This window comes from Pristiophorus japonicus, chromosome 2 (assembly GCF_044704955.1).
Source record: "Pristiophorus japonicus isolate sPriJap1 chromosome 2, sPriJap1.hap1, whole genome shotgun sequence".
In the NCBI taxonomy this organism is placed as follows: Eukaryota; Metazoa; Chordata; class Chondrichthyes; family Pristiophoridae; genus Pristiophorus; species Pristiophorus japonicus.
Genome location: NC_091978.1, coordinates 319,556,341 through 319,578,200, shown reverse-complemented (window position 1 = coordinate 319,578,200; position 21,860 = coordinate 319,556,341). Strand labels below are relative to the sequence as shown.

At 44.0% G+C, this 21,860-nt stretch overlaps 1 protein-coding gene across 2 annotated transcripts in view; it reads right to left on the bottom strand.

The window, feature by feature from the left end:
- afg2a (AFG2 AAA ATPase homolog A) overlaps window positions 1–21,860 on the bottom strand; it is a 594,246-nt gene that overhangs the window by 524,252 nt on the left and 48,134 nt on the right. For both annotated transcript variants that reach the window (XM_070871823.1, XM_070871824.1), the window contains exon 10: window positions 167–321. In XM_070871823.1, coding sequence (XP_070727924.1) covers window positions 167–321 — 155 coding nt within the window. The remainder of the gene's footprint in view (window positions 1–166; window positions 322–21,860) is intronic.

Genomic DNA, 21,860 nt, shown 5'->3' with positions numbered 1-21,860 from the left:
CTATTTTGGAGGTACTGATATTTAAAATTTATGATAACATAGGAGTTTCCTCCCAAAACTAAGCCATTTGTTTCTTCCTTGGCAAGCAAGCCTGGAAGCTGAAAGTTACATTCTGCAACAAGTAAACATGTCCAGACATTATTTCGCTGTTGCAATAATAACTTACTTTTGGCACATCAATAGTCACCTCCCTCATGGCACTAGGCCTGACATCATTCATCGCTTTCAGGAAGTCATTAAAAGTTATCTTCACTGACCCGGCCACCTTCTCGTCTGAAGGGTTGCTACATTCTCCAAGTGCCCGACGCAGAGCATGCAGACCTGTCAGAAAGAAAAGCATTTTTGTGGGTCACGTGTTTTGTCTGGGATTTGCTGAATGGTACATTTCTCTTTACAAATTAGTCTTAAATTAATTCTAATCCATCTGCTATAATATTGCTTTAAACTTTGCAAAATAATTCTTAAAATGCACAATATAATTTGCATATCACCGATATCTACTTCAAACTATTAAAAATTATGTGCAATGCAAACACTTAAGCAATTACTGCATAACATCCCAACTGAATGAAAATTAGCAAGAGTTTATTTAAGTACTGTGTCATCAATAGAATTACTTTAAAAAGAACAGAATGGAGTGGAAGGTCACAGATGTGTACCTGTGATCCAAACAGAAGTTATCAATCTTCACTGTGACACGAAGCAGTAGAGTTGAGTGAAGAGTTGACACTTCCGTTCAGAAAGGAATTAAGGACAGCTTGGTAGCACAGTGAGTTAGACAGTGGCCTTTCACTTCTGTGACTTTGGCTCAAATCCAACCAGACTGATGAGCTGAAAGTCTCCTTTGTCTAGCTGTAAGGATTTGATGTGCAATTTGTTTGGACCGTCTCAATCCAGTTCCTAGTTTGCATGGAGCTTCAGCACAAAACTGTCATTAAATGGCAATGAAATTCAGACAGGTCTAAGCATATTTTGTGTAGGAAATGGAAAACATGCCGTAGTAGGGGGTGATCAGCTGAGATTGGACCTCGCATATTTCTGGGGAAGAGGAAAGGGAGCTTTGCTCTGTATCGGACTATAACTGAGCCTGAAATGGGAAGAGTTCCATTTCCTGGCACTAATATCCCTCACCTTGAGAAGTACATTTTTTTTAAAGAAATAAAACGGAGGGAATTTCACCTATAGGCCACTCATATGTATTTCTTAGTATCCAGTGCTAGAGCTGCATAAGCAAAGACCTACACTTTTAGCTGTGGCTGATGTGTGGTGTCCTAAAAATATCTTTGTCCTTTTTGTTTTTCCTCATTTGTTCCCCTCTTCCAAGACAAAGACTTATACTGGGGTATGGTACCATAGCTGCCAGCATAACAATCTCCTCAGAAGCAGTAAGTCTAAATAGCATTAGCAGGCTGTTTCAGCATGGATGGGAAGGGACAGCATCACAGCTAAACCTATCCTACCTTTTCTTGATGCCCATTATCTAACAGGGGTCACCAAGTGGGAATAGGTGAATTTCTACCCCCGCCCGCCCCCCCCCCCCCCGAGCCAGCTGTTTTGAGGCAAACTGTAATGCCCCTACTATTGCTCCAGCTATGATCAGTTTAACTCAGTATAGATTACTGATTATGTTTCAAAGTGTACATATAAATCTTTTGAAATTATCTTCTTTTATTGAAAATGTAATTTATTTGCATATTTTTCCACACCAGTTAATGGTTTCTGTATAATATATAGGCTGGAATTTGCTGAAAAAATAACAGCATGTGCACGATGCATGCCACGATTAATGTCTAAATTGGCCAGCAAGTTGTGTCTTTCTGTGCCGATTTTTTAATGTGCGCTGGTTTTTCTCAAGTGCCCAGAAGATTTTTTGCGAGTGGTCACAGACGCCGTCCTAGGAGTCCATTATTAAAGAAGCAGTAGCAGAACATTTGGAAAAGCAAAATTTGGCCAGGTAGAGTCAGCATGGATTTATGAAGGGGAAGTATTGTTTGACAAATTTGCTTGAGTTCTTTGAGGATGTAACGAACAGGGTGGATAAAGGGGAACCAGTGGATGTAGTGTATTTGGACTTCCAGAAGGCATTGGACAAGGTGCCACATAAAAGGCTACGGCACAAGATAAAAGTTCACAGGGTCGGGGGTAATATATTAGTTAGCCAATCCTCTATCCATGCTAACAGAAAACAGAGAGTGGGATAAATGGTTCATTCTCTGGTTGGCAACCAGTAACTAGTGGGGTGCCGCAGGGATCAATGCTGGGACCCCAACTATTTACAATCTATATTAATTGGAAGAAGGGACTGAGTGTAACATAGCCAAGTTTGCTGATGGGAGGAAAAGCAATCAGTGAGGAGGACAACACAAAATCTGCAAAAGGACATAGACAGGCTAAGTGAGTGGGCAAAAATTTGGCAGATAGAGTATAATATCGGAAAATGTAAGGTAATGCACTTTGGCAGAAAAAAAATCAAAGAGCAAGTTATTATTTAAATGGAAAAAATTGCAAAGTGTCGCAGTACAGCGGGACCTGGGGATACTTGTGCATGAAACATAAAAGGATAATATGCAGGTACAGCAAGTGATCAGGAAGGTTAATGGTATCTTGGCCTTTATTGCAAAGGGGATGGAGTATAAAAGCAGGGAAGTTTTGCTACAGCTATATAAGGTATTGGTGAGGCCACATCCGGAATACTATGTGCAGTTTTGGTTTCCATATTTACGAAAGGATATACTTGCTTTGGGGGCAATTCAGAGAAGGTTCACTAGGTTGATTCCGGGGATGAGGGGGTTGACTTATGAGAAAAGGTTGAGTAGGTTGGGCCTCTACTCATTGGAATTCAGAAGAATGAGAGGAGATCTTATCGAAATGTATAAGATTATGAGGGGGCTTGATAAGATGGATGCAGAGAGGATGTTTCCACTGATGGGGGAGACAAGAACTAGAGGGTACGATCTTAGAAAAAGGGGCCACCCATTTAAAACAGAGATGAGGAGAAATTTCTTCTCCTAGAGGGTTGTAAATCTGTGGAATTCGCTGCCTCAGAGAGCTGTGGATGCTGGCACATTGAATAAATTTAAAACAGAAATAGACAGTTTCTTAAACGATAAGGGGATAAGGGGTTTTGGGGAGCGGGCGGGGGAAGTGGAGCTGAGTCCATGATCAGATCAGCCATGACCTTATTGAATGGCGGAGCAGGCTCAAGGGGCTGTATGGCCTACTCCTGCTCCTATTTCTTATGTTCTTATGTATATCCGACATGGATCTTGCGGAGACATTGTTGGTGATATTTTTCCAGCAACTTGAGGTGTCTACTGTACATGGTCCATGTCTCTGAGCCATACAGGAGGGCGGGTATTACTACAGCCCTGCAGACCATGAACTTGGTGGCAGGTTTGAGGGCCTGGTCTTCAAACACTCTTTTCCTCAGGCGGCTGAAGGCTGCACTGGCCCACTGGAGGCGGTGTTGGATCTTGTCGTCGATGCCTGCTCTTATTGATAGGAGGCTCCCAAGATATGGGAAGTGGTCCACGGTGTCCAGGGCCGCGCGTGGATCTTGATGACTGGGGGACAGTGTTGTGTGGCGAGGACATGCTGGTGGGGAACCTTTGTCTACAAATCTCCTGGGAGGACAGACGTGCCAACATCAGCGTCCTCGTCCAGGCTAACATCCCCAGCATTGAAGCACTGACCACACTCGATCAGCTCTACTGGGCAGGCCACATAGTTCACATGCCAGACACGAGACTCCCAAAGCAAGTGCTCTACTCGGAGCTCCTTCACAGAAAACGCGCCAAAGTTGGACAGCAGAAATGTTACAAGGATACCCTCAAAGCCTCCCTGATAAAGTGCTACATCCCCACTGACACCTGGGAGTCCCTGGCCAAAGACCGCCATAAGTGGAGGAAGTGCATCCGGGAGGGCGATGAGCACCTCGAGTCTCAGCGCCGATAGCATGCAGAAACCAAGCACAGGCAGCGGAAAGAGCATGCAGCAAACCAGTCCCACCCTCCCCTTCCCTCAATGACTATCTGTCCTACCTGTGACAAAATCTGTGGCTCTCGTATTGGACTGTTCCGCCACCAAAGAACTCACTTCAGGAGTGGAAGCAAGTCTTCCTTGATTCCTAGGAACTGCCTATGATGATGATGATCTGACATGGGAGTGCTTGATGCCAACCTAAAGTTGAAGTGTTCCAAGTCATCAGTACTGACATCCCTCACTTGATAAGTGCAAAAGGTCACCCCGAATATATAATTTTTTTTTTAAGAAGCACAATGTATTTTAAAACTTTGGAGCTACATTTTCTTCCATTTACTATTTTGTGTGAAAAGTAGGCACTGTTTTTAAGCAAGAACAATTTTACTCTCAAATTAACAGGAAAATATGGCTTTTTATTTTTTTAATGTTTCTCGCACTTCACATGTAAATGTTCTTAGACACTTGCTCCCAATGCTACGAAGTATCTGACAGATCTCCCTATGCTCACTAGGCATATTTCTGCATAATTTTACCCCGATCCATTGAAATTTCTCTGCAAAATTGCTCATGCAGTAGTTATCTGACATAATACGGCTGAAATTTTGCCAAATTTTATTTTATTTCTTGATTATTTACATTCTGATTGTTGGGTTTTGTCCCTCCATAAAACAGATAATTAATGAAAATATTGATAAGAACTTAACTAAATAAATCATGGATGTAATACATTTAATCTTTTTTCTACCTAAAAAGGTCTAAATTGTAATCCTCAAAGTTATTTCTTATTCGAGAGAATTTCCCACACCAGTATTTCCCTCCTCCGCCAATTTATCTCCCTCTGCTCCTGAAGGTGCTGACTTATGCTGGGGTATGGTTAGATGGTACAGGCTGCCCTCCAGCAACTATTAGCCAAGCCTGATCTTGCCCTGAGCCAACATCCACACACATGCACTTTCAGCAGGGGTCAGTGGATAACAAATCAGGAGTGGAAACCCTGGCTGATTTTCCCCCTCCCTAAAGCTAATGATGTGAGGTTAGTTGTAGTACTGCCTAGTTTGAGATAAGCTAATTCAACAACAGTACAAGCCAGGAACCTTACCTAGGACTGTCTTTTCTGTATGGCTCAGTTACACACTATTTTCACCACCTGAGACATTGGGACAACTATTACAATAATATTTATGATGAGATTTTCAAACAGCATTATTGATAGAGAAAGAAATTACGTATTTCTCACATGTATTTACATTTTTGCTAGTAAACAGACTACAGGGTTGAATTAGGCTCATCACACCACCACATTCAACTGTAAATATTAGGTGGGTATATAAATAGATTCATCAAAATTCACTCTTTGCTCTCTGTTTTTCCCTCAACAGAAACTAAAAATATTGAAACTGAAAAGGTGCGTGGTTCAGTTTCAGTCGCTCTATGTGTATGGCTGCTCCACGCAACGTTATTCTCATGCTTACACAGTGACATCAACATTGTTCCTTTTCCATTCAACTGAAATATCAGAAATGGTAAAAGCATTTTTCTCATATTTCCAATGACAGACCTTGTATAGTCACGGACTAACAGGCCTTAAAACTGCAAATCTTAGAACCAAGAGCTCCACCTCAAACATATTTATAAGAAAACAAACTGTGATTGTCAACGTGAGGGATCTGAATAATGGGAATGAAGAACTTTCCAGTGTCACATCAAGCCCTCTTGCAGAATAAAGATCCCGCTATCCCAAGTGCATGAAAAGGATCCCCTGCTGCACTAGTGTGATATTTTTCCATTTTCTTCTTCAGCCATATTATGAATAAGATTACAGAGTTCTCTCTCCACAGATACGACCTGACCCGCTGAGTATTTACAGCATTTTCTGTTTTTATTTCAGATTTCCAGCATCCTCAATATTTTGTTTTTCTATGAATAAGATTGGCAATTAGTGCCATATTGGAGACACGTGAACAGGAACAAAACAATATTTCAATCTGACTTTACATGGAGTTCACTCTGCAATATTTTTAATCCATTTTTCTTCTCACCTCCAATGTACTGACTCATGCTACAGCTATGAGGCCCAAGGCCCTCCAGTGCTATTCTTCAAGAGTAACTCTAGACAGTGACTGGCTAACCAACTATTACTGTCCTCACCCAACATTCACACACTTGCAACAGATTCTATCAGATAGGAATTGGAAACAATTATGGAGCTTTCAACATCAGCTAGCTGAAATCTGCTATCTTAACAAAGACTGGGAATCATACATGGGACCTTCACAGTTTACCACGGCTAATACATTTACCCATTGAGTAACTTAGTTCTATTTTTTTCTAATGTTCTAAGGTGGCAGTGAGCCTCTTGACCCGCTGCAGTTCGTGTGGTGAAAGTACTCCCGCAATACTGTCAGGTAGCGAGTTCCAGGTTTTTGACCCAGCGACAATGAAGAAACGGCAATGTATGTCCAAGTCAGGATGGTGTGGAACTTGGTGTTCCCATTGACATGCTGGCAAGGCACCAGAGGGCAACCAGCACATGTGGAAATGGCAGTACCTCAGCAAATATTCAACAGCTTCTGGCGAGGAGAAAGAAAAGGGGCAAAAATGACATGAGAAAAAGAAAACTGTAATCCTGTGATCTGTTTAAGTCAATTGTAAAATGCTGTCCCCTGATCCAGAGCAGGTACAAAAGGTCAAAATCTGCAAAAACAAACCCCATCTCATACGGGGAGATCTGTCTGTGATTATTTGAGGCAGTCATCAGTTCAGTGGAAAGCATTTAACATAAAGTAATACAAAAAAAAACCACAAAGTGGAAATTGAAGAAAGTGTCTTCCTGTTTCCTCTTGTCATTATCTCTGCTAGTCTTTCCAAATACTCCCTGGTGAATACTGCAGTCAGCAGTTTTGCTTAACCCTTTGAGTACTGAATTCCCTACACAGCTAACAGCTCTCCACTCAGCGTCCTGCTGCATAGAACATTTGTGACCAGTGGAATTCCCTCATGTTAAATATTATAAATGAGAACATGACCCATGCAGTCCTAGTTTTGTCATTTTTCTCAGACAGACTCCCACCCTGGATGTGGAAGGGTTAACGCACACAAAGCAGAGGAAGCTATTTGCCATCAGGCATGTTCCTATCCTGTTTATTTTTTCAACGTCTGACTGAGCCTCCAAAAAAACAGTTAATTCTCCAGTCCAGCACAAGGTCAAACTGTTCCAGGCCCAGTCCTGTTTTCTCCCTCGGGCTACACATCAAGGCTCTTCCGAAAGCACTGCCGGATAAGCGAGGGACTTGTTCTGAATTAATGCAAGAAAACATCTGGTGCAGGCCTGGGCAAGGAAAATCAATCTGATTAGAGAGTCAAGCACTTTGTTTTCCAGCAACATTAATTAAAATATCCATTTGAGTTCGATTGGAAACACAAGCAGCTTGCACCAATAGTACAAAAATCAATTTTGGTAAGGGAAATTGTTTCCTTACATGCACTGAGTTTTGTAAATTGTACAAGATACTTCCTTGGCTGATAAACTTTATATTTGCCACAAAAAGGTGCTCGAGTCCTATAGCTACTATTTCTGAAGATTAATATTTCTGCAATCTGAATGTGCTTGTTAGAACTTGCAAATAATTTGACTGTAATTTTCAGCAATCAATCAAGGAATATAATCGCTGTTTTTTTAAAAAAACAGACGGCTTCCTCACCTATTTAGTCAAATTCATGCTTTTTAGGAATTTCAAATACAAAGTACATTTTGCAAAATAAAGATGCACAGGGTTTGAATTACAAATGTGTACACGATCCCTTGTTGGACACACTAGCCTAAAAACTAACATACAACCTGCATATAATTTGTGAATTCAACCCTCACCGACAATTATTCTAGCTATGAAGTTTATAAAGTTAATTTACATTACTTATCATAAAGCCTCACTTTAAGAAGCCATTGTTCTCGAATTCTGCCACAGGATAACCTCAATTACTGACACCAGATTCCTAATACATACACAGGAACAAAAATAGGAAATTAAGTTTATCTAGGGGTTAAGTCATGGCAGGACAGCTTGGACACATGTTATGCTCCTCCTGTACTATGTGGGAAGTCAGGGACGCTTCTGGTGTCCCTGATGACTACATGTGCGGGAAGTGCATCCGCCTGCAGCTCCTGACGGACCGCATTGCGGCACTGGAGCTACGGGTGGATTCACTCTGGAGCATCCATGATGCTGAGAATGACGTGAATAGCACATTTAGTGAGTTGGTCTTACCGCAGGAAAAGGTTACTCAGACAGATAGGGAATGGATGACCAACAGGAAGAGCAGTGCAAGGAAGGTAGTGCAGGGGTCCCCTGCAATCATCCCCCTGCAAAACAGATACACCGCTTTGTGTACTTTTGAGGGGGATGACTCATCAGGGGAAGGCAGCAGCAGCCAAGTTCATGGCACCATGGGTGGCTCTGCTGCACAGGAGGGCAGGAAAAAAAGAGTGGGAGCGCTACAGTGATAGGGGATTCAATTGTAAGGGGAATAGATAGACGTTTCTGCGGCCGCAACCGAGACTCCCTGGTGCAAGGGTCAAGGATGCCTCGGAGCGGGTGCAGGGCATTCTGAAAAGGGAGGGGGAACAGCCAGCTGTCGTGGTGCATATAGGTACCAATGATATAGGTAAAAAAAAAAAAGGGATGAGGTCCTACAAGACGAATTTAGGGAGCCAAATTAAAATGTAGGACCTCAAAAGTAGTAATCTCAGGATTGCTACCAGTGCCACGTGTTAGTCAGATTAGGAATCGCAGGATAGCTCAGATGAATACGTGGCTTGAGGAGTGGTGCAGCAGGGAGGGATTCAAATTCCTGGGACATTGAAACCGGTTCTGAGAGAGGTGGGACCAGTACAAACCGGACGGTCTGCACCTGGACAGGACCGGAACCAATGTCCTAGGGCGAGTGTTTGCTAGTGCTGTTAGGGAGGGGTTAAACTAAAATGGCAAGGGGATGGGAACCTATGCAGGGTGACAGAGGGAAATAGAATGGGGGCAGAAGCAAAAGATAGAAAGAAGAAAAGTAAAAGTGGAGGGCAGAGAAACCCAAGGCAAAAAGCAAACAGGGCCGCATTACAGCAAAATTCTAAAGGGGCAAAGTGTATTAGAAAGACAAGCCTGAAGGCTCTCTGCCTCAATACGAGTAGTATTCGGAATAAGGTGGACGAATTAACTGCGCAGATAGCAGTTAACGGGTATGATGTAATTGGCATCACGGAGACATGGCTCCAGGGTGACCAAGGCAGGGAACTCAACATCCAGGGATATTCAACATTTAGGAAGAATAGACAGAAAGGAAAAGGAGGCGGGGTGGCATTGCTGGTTAAAGAGGAAATTAATGCAACAGTAAGAAAGGACATTAGCTTGGATGATGTGGAATCGGTGTGGGTGGAGCTGCGAAATACCAAGGAGCAGAAAATGCTGGTGGGAGTTGTGTACAGACCACCAAAGAGTAGTAGTAAGGTTAGGGATAGCATCAAACAAGAAATAAGGGATGCATGCAATAAAGGTACAGCAGTTATCATGGGTGACTCTAATCTACATATTGATTGGGCTAACGAAACTGGTAGCAATGCGGTGGAGGAGGATTTCCTGGAGTGTATCAGGGATGGTTTTCTAGATCAATATGTCGAGGAACCAACCAGGGAGCTGGCCATCCTAGACTGGGTGATGTGTAATGAGAAGGGACTAATTAGCAATCTTGTTGTGCGAGGCCCCTTGGGGAAGAGTGACCATAACATGGTAGAATTCTTTATTAAGATGGAGAGTGACACAGTTAATTCAGAAACTAGGGTCCTGAACTTAAGGAAAGGTAACTTCGATGGTATGAGACATAAATTGGCTAGAATAGACTGGCAAATGATACTTAAAGGGTTGACGGTGGATAAGCAATGGCAAACTTTTAAAGATCACATAGATGAACTTCAGCAATTGTACATCTCTGTCTGGAGTAAAAATAAAACGGGGAAGGTGACTCAACCATGGCTAACAAGGGAAATTAAGGATAGTGTTAAATCCAAGGAAGAGCCATATAAATTGGCCAGAAAAAGCAGCAAACCTGAGGACTGGGAGAAATTTAGAATTCAGCAGAAGAGGACAAAGGGTTTAATTAAGAGGGGGAAAATAGAGTGCGAGAAGAAGCTTGCCAGGAACATAAAAACTGACTGCAAAAGCTTCCATAGCTATGTGAAGAGAAAAAGATTAGTGAAGACAAACGTAGGTCCCTTGCAGTCGGATTCAGGTGAATTTATAATGGGGAACAAAGAAATGGCAGACCAGTTGAACAAATACTTGGTTCTGTCTTCACGAAGGAAGACACAAATAACCTTCCAAAAGTACTAGGGGACCGAGGGTCTAGTGAGAAGGAGGAACTGAAGGATATCCTTATTAAGTGGGAAATTGTGTTAGGGAAATTGATGGGATTGAAAGCCGATAAATCTCCGGGGCCTGATAGTCTGCATCCCAGAGTGCTTAAGGAAGTGCCCTAGAAATAGTGGATGCATTGGTGATCATTTTCCAACAGTCTATCGACTCGGGATCAGTTCCTATGGACTGGCGGGTAGCTTAATGTAACACCACTTTTTAAAAAGGGAGGGCGAGAGAAAGCTGATAATTATAGACCAGTTAGCCTGATATCAGTGGTGGGGAAAATGTTGGAATCAATTATTCAGGGTGAAATAGCAGCGCATTTGGAAAGCAGTGACAGGATCTGTCCAAGTCAGCATGAATTTATGAAGGGGAAAATCATGCTTGACAAATCTTCTGGAATATTTTGAGTAGTAGAGTGGACAAGGGAGAACCAGTGGATATGGTGTATTTGGACTTTCAAAAGGCTTTTGACAAGGACCCACACAAGAGATTGGTGTGCAAAATCAAAGCACATGGTATTGGGGGTAATGTACTGACGTGGATAGAGAACTGGTTGGCAGACAGGAAGCAGAGAGTCGGGATAAACGGGTCCTTTTCAGAATGGCAGGCAGTGACTAGTGGAGTGACGCAGGGCTCAGTGCTGGGACCCCAGCTCTTTGCAATATACGTCAATGATTTGGATGAAGGAATTGAGTGTAATATCTCCAAGTTTTCAGATGACACTAAACTGGGTGATGGTGTGAGCTGTGAGGGGGTCGCCAAGAGGCTGCAGGGTGACTTGGACAGGTTAGGTGAGTGGGCAAATACATGGCAGACGCAGTATAATGTGGATAAATGTGAGGTTTTCCACTTTGGGGGCAAAAACGCGAAGACAGAATATTATCTGAATGGTGGCATATTAGGAAAAGGGGAGGTACAACGAGACCTGGGTGTCATGGTTCATCAGTCATTGAAATTTGGCATATAGGTGCAGCAGGCGGTAAAGACGGCAAATGGTATGTTGGCTTTCATAGCTCGGGAATTTGAGTATAGGAGCAGGGAGGTCTCACTGCAGTTGTACAGGGCCTTGGTGAGGCCTCACCTAGAATATTGTGTTCAATTTTGGTCTTCTAATCTGAGGAAGGACTTTCTTGCTATTAAGGGAGTGCAGCGAAGGTTCACCAGACTGATTCCCGGGATGGCTGGACTGACATATAAGGAGAGACTGGATCAACTGGGCCTTTATACATTGGAGTTGAGAAGGATAAGGGGATCTCATAGAAACATACAAGATTCTGACGGGACGGGACAGGTTAGATGCGGGAAGAATGTTCCCGATGTTGGGGAAGTCCAGAACCAGGGGACACAGTCTTAGGATAAGGGGTAGGCCATTTAGGACTGAGATGAGGAGAAACTTCTTCAGAGAGTTGTTAACCTGTGGAATTCCCTGCCGCAGAGAGTTGTTGATGCTAATTCATTAGATATATTCAAGAGGGAGTTAGATATGGCCCTTACGGCTAAAGGGATCAAGGAGTATTGAGAGAAAGCGGGAAAGGGGTACTGAGGGAAAGATGAGCCATGATCTTATCGAATGGTGGGGCAGGCTCGAATGGACTACTCCTGCACCTATTTTCTATGTTTCTATGGGCCCAAGTTTCCACACGATAAAAAACGGGCGCCCCTCCGAGCTGGGCGCCCGTTTTTCGCGCCTAAAACGGCGCCGGAAAAAAACCTCACGATTCTGGAGCGCCCTGCAGCTCCTTGTCTGTTTGGCGCGGCGCCCAGGGGGGCGGAGCCTACACTCGCGCCGATTTTGTAAGTGGGAGGGGGCGGGTACCATTTAAATTAGTTTTTTTCCTGCCGGCAACGCTGCGCGTGCGCGTTGGAGCGTTCGCACACACGCAGTGTGAAGGAAACATTGGCACTCGGCCATTTTTGTAGTTCTTTGTAGCTGTTTAGTTTTTGAACATTTTTTAATAAAAGCACATTGCCATCAGCACATCAGCACTGAGAAGGCTGCAGGAAGCCTCAGAAAGTTGAGGCAGACGTTTCCCGACGACCTCCCCCTTTTGCCGTCGGGAAATGGCTCCTCAATTTCTGAGGCTTCCTGCAGCCTTCTGTCTCCTTCCCTCCCTCCCTCCCTCCGCCGTCTGGAACGGCTTCCTCCCCCCCCCCCCCCCGGCTGCGTTCGGTCGGTCGGTTGGGTCCCTCCCGCCCGCTCGCTCGCCGTCTGGAACGGCTTGCCCCCCCCCACCCCGCGTTCGGTCGGTTGGGTCCCTCCCCGCCGTCTGGAACGGCTTCCCTGCGTTCGGTCGTTTCCCTCCCTCCCGCCCACCGTCTGGAACGGCTTCCTCCCCCCACCCCCCCCCCCCGCGTTCGGTCGGTTTCCTCCTTCCCTCCCGCCCGCCTTCGGGAACGGCTGTCTCGTTTTGTGAGGCTTGCTGCAGCATTCTTCCTGACTGAAGCACTTTCACACAGGTAGGAAGATGGTTTATTTAATCTTTTCTTTGCTTATAAATTTTTATTCAGGTTGGATTTATTTGTATAATATTTGTATAAGTATAAATAAGGATTTATTGTAGAATTTAATGACTTCCCTTCCCCCCTCCCCCCCACCTCGTTCTGGACGCCTAATTTGTAACCTGCGCCTGATTTTTTAATGTGTAGAACAGGTTTTTTCAGTTCTACAAAAATCTTCACTTGCTCCATTCTAAGTTAGTTTGGAGTACGTTTTCACTGTGGAAACTTTCAAATCAGGCGTCAGTGGCCGGACACGCCCCCTTTTGAAGAAAAAATTCCGTTCCAAAGTAGAACTGTTCTACCTGACTAGAACTGCAGAAAAAAAAATGTGGAGAATTGCTATTTCTAAGATAGTCCGTTCTCCACCAGTTGCTCCTAAAAATCAGGCGCAAATCATGTGGAAACTTGGGCCCTATGTTTCTATGAGTAGGCTATTCAGCCCATCAAGCCTGTTCCGTAGCTATGATTTAGCATGAAGTGGCGTCACACATTCAATCCAGCAATAAACAGAACAGTGATCCCATAACACCAACACTGATCCACATTGAGCATATGACCAGTCATTTAACTACAGTTTATGGTGGTAGGGGTAAAAAATAGCAGTAGAGTCACAAGTGGGTCTCTTGCACAATAGGTGGGCAGAGAGAGCATGGGGTATGGATCATGTTCCAATCTATAGACTGAGATGGTAAAATATTTCACAGGACAGTTGAATCTGCAGCTCGGTTGCAAGATGGGCCGGGTGGAGGGGATAGGTGGAGGGATGCAATCCTGGGTTGAATAGTAGCGATTTGGGAATGGATGAATGTCCTGAAGTTCACTTTTGGGAATCAGTGAGTTCTATCCAAAATTTTCCCATGGGAGATTTTCTGGGTAGGGTACAGTTCATAATAGGATAGGTTGTACATGATTTGTGGATGGACAAGGTTTAATGAATGGAATGTCCTTTCCTCGTCCCATGCTTTCTATTTTTGCAAAGCAAAGTTCCTCGTTGCATTGCCAAAGCAGTGAAATCAAAACCTACTTAAAAGAAAAAAAGACTTTCATTTCATGACCTCAAGAAGTCCCAAAGCGCTTTACAGCCATTGAAGTACTTTTGAAGTGAAGTCACTGTTGTAATGTAAGAAATGCAGCAGCCAATACAATAAGCTCCCACAAATAGCAATTGATAATGACCAGATATTTTTTTTTTTTATAAAAGTGATGTTGATTGAGTGTTAAATATTGGCCATGACACCGGAGATAAATCCCCAGCTCTTTTTGAAATAATGCCATAGGATCTTTTACATCCAGCTGAGAACGCCGACGGAGCCTTGGTTTAATCTCTCATCCAGAAGATGGCACCTCCGACAGTGCAGCACTCCCTCATTGGCGTTTCAATCTAGATTTATGTGCTCAAGTCTCTGGAGTGGGACTTGAACCCACAATCTTCTGACTCAGGAGAGAGTGCTACCAACTGAGCCACAGCTGGCAAACCCAGCATTTATTGCCTATCCAAAATTGCCCTTCAGAATGGGATGGTGAGCCATCTTTTTGACAACTGAGTGGCTTGGTAGGCCATTTCAAAGGGCAGTTAAGAGTCAACCACATTGCTGTGGGTCTGGAATCAAATAAATGCCAGACCGGGTAAGGACAGCAGATTTATTTCTCTGAAGGACATTAGATGGGTTTTTACTCATTCTAGCTTTTTATTCCAGACTAATTTAACTGAACTTAAATTCCCCAGCTGCGTGGTGGGATTTGAACTCGTCTCCAGATTATTAGTCCAGGCCTCTGGATTACTACGCTTTGTTCCCATCAGTATTTCCAAGAGAGTTAAAAAGGATGAACTACACAATAGTCAGAACTGCATAAAATACTAAATCAGAAAAGCAGATATGGTCCACTCCTTCTAACACACCAATAAGATTCTTATAGATGCTAATTACCCGAGGGAAGTGAATGGTTAGAGAAAACCTCCAGGAAGATTAAACTCTGAAAGGTGTTCCTTACCGCTAAAAGTAATCATGCCAAAGCTACAGGATACTAATTAACCATCTACATTATTCAACCCTGACTGATTCCATTCTGTCATTGGCTTCACCGTGGTTCCAATAGGGCTGCAGTTAGAACATTCTGCATAATGTTTGATGGGCTACATCTACAAATTTGTATCTTCAGTCATGTTATTAACTAGATGTCCTGGCTATTGTTTCTAAAGCACTGCATTTATTTTTTTATACTCTTATGCAACCAAGCGAACCTACAAATGGCCAGATGCTATGCGATCATGGGGAGATAACAAACAAGGATTCCGGTACTTTCCACACAGCAGGAGGAGGAAAACAAATCAATAGGATTGTGACTGCACTCCATACCTGGGTTCCTAACATCCAACTCTAGAGCAACATTGTGAAGATCCACAGACAATGCTCGGGTACATTTGAGGCAGATGATAAGTGCGTTTGGAAAAGTAGGAGAGACAGAAGCAAAAGATGGCAAGTCAGCTGACAAGCTAAATAATATAGGAACAGGAGTAGGCCATTAGCTTCAGTCATTCAATTAGATCATGGCTGATCTTTACCTCAACTCCATTTACCCATCTTTTCTCGATCGCTTGATATCCTTACCTAACAAAAATCTACTTGAGCTCAGTCTTGAACATTTCAATTGATGCATCTATAGCCTTTTTGGAGGGAGACTTCTAGATTTCTACTACCCTGTGTGTGAAAAAGTGCTTCCTGATTTCACTCCTAAAATGGCCTAGCTCCAATTTTAGGATTATCCCCTCTTGTTCTGGATATCCCAAAGCGAGGAAATACTTTCTCTGTATTTAACCTATCGAATTCCTTTATTATTTTAACTACCTCAATGAGATCAACCCTCTAGCTTCTAAACTCAAGGGAATACAAGCCAACTTTAAGCAACCTGTCCTCAGAATTTAAACCTTTTAAGCCCCAATATATTTATGGTAAATCTGTCCTCCATGGCCAATATATCTTTCCTGAGGTGCGGTACCCAACACAGTACTACAGATATCGTCTGACCAAGGCTGTGTACAACTGAAGCATCATTTCCTCACCTTTGGCCTAGCTAACTCAATTGAGATAAAGGTCAACTTTCCATTATGTGGTCTGGGTGGGCTGTGAACATTGAAGCTGGAACACTGTTTTTTGGTGGTTAAAACTTACATTTTCTTCCTATTATCTGTATCTGATTGGTTCAACAGTAACATCAACCACTGAACCAATCAGAAACTCAAGACATAAGCCTACACTCTGCCAATCAGAAAACTAGAATAAGAAGTTGCAGACACAAAAATTTGGGGGCCCGAAATTTATCGACATACTGTTCACTTACCGCCCAAAAACACAAGTTTCGTCAAAAAATAGGTACATACCGCCAGGCGGAAGTTTCATGAGTGACAGTCGGGCCCTAGATATTTTACTGCTAACTGATGTTCAATCTTGTCGAATAAATTGAAGAAACTGAGACAACTGCATAACTTTGTGAATGTGCAGTACACTTAATAAAAATGCATTATTGCAATCTTTCTCGGTTTAGAATACTGTCATAAAAATAAAGCTGTAGTTCAAGGGTTAACATGCACAGCACTCGATCCATCTTCACAGTCACTCGCTCAAAATTCAGGAAATCCTCTGCAAAGCTTACACCTAATTTGTCAACCCACAAGGTCTGTTCATAATATGCTGAGGCATCAATTTGATTCCATATGTTTTCTGATTATGATAAAAGTATTCCAGCAGATCTTCCCCATTTAAAATTCCAGACATTTCAACCAAGGTTCAGTCTCCAAACTTGATGATTAAAAGTACAAATACTGTAAATCTGAAATCAAACCTGAAAATGCATGTCAATCAACAAAGGTTATCATTTCAGGAAGAACACCTCCATCAAAATGGACGTTTCTCTTTTCACATATGCTGATCGACCTGCTATGTATCTTTTGTATTTCAGTTTATTATTGCAATTTTCATTTAAACATATGGTCATGACAGGATTCTATTTTTGTTAATACTTTTATACCCATTTCTGTTATACATAAAATCACAAATACAAAAGTGCTGACAAAAAGCCAGCGACCTGAAACGTTAACTCTTGTTTCTCTCTGCATAGTTGCTGTCTGACCTGCTGAATATTTGCAGCATTTTCAGGTTTTATTTGTTATATACAAGCCTTGTTACATACGTACACTACCCTGATCCATTTACATTCAACACGGTTTCACTGTACCTTAAATATATTGCTATACTGTCCAATTACAGTGCTGGCATTCAAGAAAGCTTCAAAGCTGTCTTCAAAAATCGCAGCACATCAGTGTCATTAATATGACAGTGTTATTACGATAAACACAAGATAGATATGTGACAAAGGCTATTTAGCTTGTCCAGCTGAAAACAGTGACATCTATTCCTCAGTCTCTCTACTAACCAGTAAACTACAGCTTAAATGGAGATTTGGTTCAATTCTCGAGTGCCTTAACCATGTCCATGATCATTCCAGTAGATGGCAGTCTACCCCACAATATAACAGTTGTCATGAAAGTTAAGATTTTCCAGACTCTCCTGACAACCTCTCTACATTAGACCCATCAATTATCTTCATGATTTTGAAAATTTAGATCACAACTTTCATCTTAACTTGCCAATATTATGCACTCCCAGATCAGGTATTGACCCAGCGGACGTAGAGCAAGGCTCCTTCTCTATTCCAACAATGTACCTATTCCCTAGCCAGAGGAATACATTTCCTATGGCAACCCTGTGATTTTTTCCATTCCCACATCTGTTATCATGTGACCTCAGTGAGATTGCCAATTTTAGTGCCAATTAGTGATAAGTTAGCAGCAGCTTGGTGCTATGTGACTCCCAGGAACAGAAATAAGACTGTCCAAGTGCATTTTACACAAGACAGCAAACAAAGGAGACTTTCATCCCATCAGTCTGCACTAGATTTAAATCTGCATTGGAGAGGTGAAAGGCCAGTGGCTAACCTAATGCACCACCCTGTCTCCATAAATGTTCTTTTTCTAATGAGTTCCTTTTGACTCTTTAGTACTCACCTCACAACTCTGGGGCAATTTTTTTTTTAGTTCGTTCCTGGGATGTGGGCGTCGCTGCCAAGACCAACATTTATTGCCCATCCCTAACTGCCCTCGAGAAGATGGTGGTGAGCCACTTTCTTGAACCGCTGCAGTCAGTCTGGTGAAGGTATTCCCACAGTGCTGTTAGGAAGGGAGTTTCAGGATTTTGACCCAGCAACAAAGATATATTTTCAAGTCAGGATGATGTGTAACTTGGAGGGGAAGTTGGAGGTGATGGCCTGCTGCCCTTGACTTCTAGATGGTAGAGGTCACTGCCGAATTTGGGAGGTGCTGCCGAAGAAGCCTTGGCAAGTTGCTGAAGTGCATCTTGTAGATGGTGCACACTGCAGCCTCTGTGAGCCGATGGTGGAGGGAGTGAATCTTTGAGGTGGTGGATGGGGTGCCAATCAAGCGGACTAATTTGTCTAGATGGTGTCGAGCTTCTTGAGTGTTGTTGGAGCTGCACTCATCCAGTCAAGTGGAGAGTATTCCATCATACTCCTGACTTATGCCTTGTAGATGGTGGAAATGCTTTGGAGAGTCAGGAGATGAGACACTCGCCACTGAATACCCAGCCTCTGACCTGCTCTTGTAGCTAGTCCAGTTAAGTTTCTGGTCAATGGAGACCCCCAGGATATTGATGGTGGGGGATTCAGCAATGGTAATTCCATTGAATGTCAAGGGTAAGTGGCTAGACTCTCGCTTGTTGGAGATAGTTACTGCCTGGCACTTGTGTGGCACAAATGTTACTTGCCACTTATCAGCCCAAGCCTGAATGCCCTCCAGGTCTTGCTGCATGCAGGCATGGATTGCTTCATTATCTGAGGAATTGCAAATGAACACTGTGTAATCATCAGTGAACATTCCCACGTCTGACCTTATGATGGAGGGAAGGTCATTGATGAAGCAGTTGAAGATGGTTGGGCTAGGACACTGCCCTGGGGCACTCCTGCAGCGATGTCCTGGGGCTGAGGTGATTGACCTTCACCAACCACAACCATCTTCCTTTGTGCTAGGTATAATTTTAGCCAGTGGAGAGTTTTCTCCCTGATTCCCATCGACTAAAATTTTACTAGGGATCTTTGATACCACACTTGCCAAAATGCTGCCCTGATGGCAAAGGTAGTCACTCTCATCTCACCTCTGGAATTCAGCTCTTTTGTCCATGTTTGGACCAAGGGTGTAATGAGGTCTGGAACAGAGTGGTCCTGGCAGATCATCGGTGAGCAGGTTGTTGGCGAGTACGTGCCGCTTGATAGCACTGCCAACGATATCTTTGTTTTCCTGACGATTGAGAGTAGACTGATGGGGCGGTAACTGGCCAGATTGGATTTGTCCTGCTTTTGTGGACAGGCCATACCTGGGCAGTTTTCCACATTTTCGGGTAGATGTGGGATGATGTAGCTAGAGGCGCAGCTAGTTCTCGAACACGTCTTGAGCACGACAGCCGGGGCCCATAGCCTTCGCTGTATCCAGTGCGCTTCGTTGCTTCTTGATATCACATGGAGTGAATCAAATTGGCTGAAGACTGGCTTCTTTGATGGTGGGGACCACAGGGAGGAGTCCAATATGGATCAGCCACTCAGTACTTCTGGCTGAAGATGATTGCAAACGCTTCAGCCTTGTCTTTAGCACTGGAATGCTGGGCTCTGCTATCATTGAAGATGGGGATGTTCATGGAGCCTCCTCCTCCTGTTAGTTGTTTAATTGTCCACCACCATTCACAACTGGATGTGGCATGACTGCAGAGCTTTGATCTGATCCATTGATTGTGGGAGCGCTTAGCTCCATCTATAGCATGCTACCTCCACTGTTTAGCATGCATGTAGTCTGCATGTAGCTTCCCGAGGTTGGTACCTCAGTCTTAGGTACGCCTGGTGCTTCTCCTGGCATGCTCTTCTGCACTCTCATTGAACCAGGGTTGGTCCCCTGGCTTGATGGTAATGGCAGAGTGAGGGATATGCCGAGCCATGAGATTAAAGATTGTGATGGAATACAATTCTGCAGTTGCTGATGGCCCACAGCACCTCATGGATGCCCAGGTTTGAGCTGCTAGATCTGTTCTGAGTCTATCCCATTCAGCACGGTGTCAGTGCCACACAACACGATGAAGAGTGTCTTCAGTGTAAAGGCAGGACTTCGTCTCCACAAGGACTGTGCAGTGGTCACTGCTGTCAAAGCTGTTATGGACAGATGCATCTGCGGCAGGTAGTTTGGTGAGGACGAGGTCAAGTAGGTTTTTCCCTCGTGTTGGTTCTCTCACCACCTGCCGCAGGCCCAGTCTGGCAGCTATGTCCTTCAGGACTTGGCCAGCTCGGTCAGCAGTGGTGCTACCGAGCCACTCCTGGTGATGGACATTGAAGTGCCCCACCCAGAGTACATTCTGTGCCCTTGCTACCCTCAGTGCTTCTTCCAAGTGTTGTTCAACGCAGAGGAGTACTGATTCATCAGCTGAGGGAGGGCAGTAGGTGGTAATCAGCAGGAGATTTCCTTGCCCATGCTTGACACGAAGCCATGAGACATTTTGGGGTCCGCAGTCAATGTTGAGGACTCCCAGGGCTATTCCCTCCCAACTATATAGCCCTGGGAGTCCTCAACATTGACCGCAGACCCCAAAAAGTCACATGGCTTTGTGTCAAGCATGGGCAAGGAAACCTCCTGCTGATTACTACCTACCTCCTGCTGATTACTATATCATAGTGCCACCACCTCTGGTGGGTCTGTCCTGCTGTTGTGGCAGGACATATGCAGGGATGGTGATGGAGGAGTCTGGGACATTGGCTGAAAGATATGAATCTGTGAGTATGACTATTTCAGGTTGTTGCTTGACTAGTCTTAATCACCACCAGAAAATTGTTTACATTACTTGAATGGAAACATTTTCGGGATGGAAAAAATGCATTTTAAAAGAAGAAAAATAAGTCACATACTAGTGACCAGAAGTCCTGATTCTGATCTTCCTGTTGGGAGGAGAGAGGAGGTGAGTTTCTTCATCGCTCAGCATGCCCACGAATTGAAGCATCCCCTGTTATGGGTGATAAGAATAGATAGTCCAGTCTATCTCATCACAGAACTTATTGTGCTCCTAACAATACACCAGATGAGGCATTAAAGATCATGGTTAAGCGCATAGCCTACTATCATATCTGCTGAATTAGTCTGTGAATGAAACAAATTATGTAGGAAAAATAACTAAACACATTCTTGGTTCTAAATAATGAAGAGCTTTTGCTGACGATGTGTAATGGGAGAAGTATGTCTCTGATGTTGACAGTAGGTCTTTCCATCTCTGAAATACACTGCCTGCAATGTCATGGTTTACACATCAACCACTGTCAAAAAACTAGTGCCATCGTCTTTTAATTATAGACCAGCTAAAAGGTCATATCACTAGATAAGTTTGGTTTTCGTCAATAGTGCTGGTGTCAGAAGCCACAGATAAGCTCATTTGACGCCACTCCCTTATCCTTCTGTACAGCAGTGCTGTGCAAACAGGGTGTCTGGCTTATTCACATTTACAGCACAAACAAGGGACCCAAGTTTCGGGCCGCACCGGACCTGGACGCCCGTTTTTCGTGCCACAAAGTGCGCCTAAAAAAAAACCTATTCTCCGGCTCCCTGCAGGTCCTTTGCAGCTCGGCGCAGCGCAGCACGAGCTGTGGGGGGGCGAAGCCAGGTCCCTGCGCTGAAAACAGTGCCGGGACCTCTGCACAGACGCGCTACAGTGGGAGTGCAAGTGCAGTAGCTCCAGGCGCCCAAAACTGTGGGAGGGGCCCGAAGCACGCAGCCCCTAGCCCTGGCCGAATGGCCTCACTGGGGCTGCCTGGATAAGGCTCCTTCCACCCGACCGGACCCGACCCCCGCTCAACCCGCCCCCAACTCGGCGCCCCCCC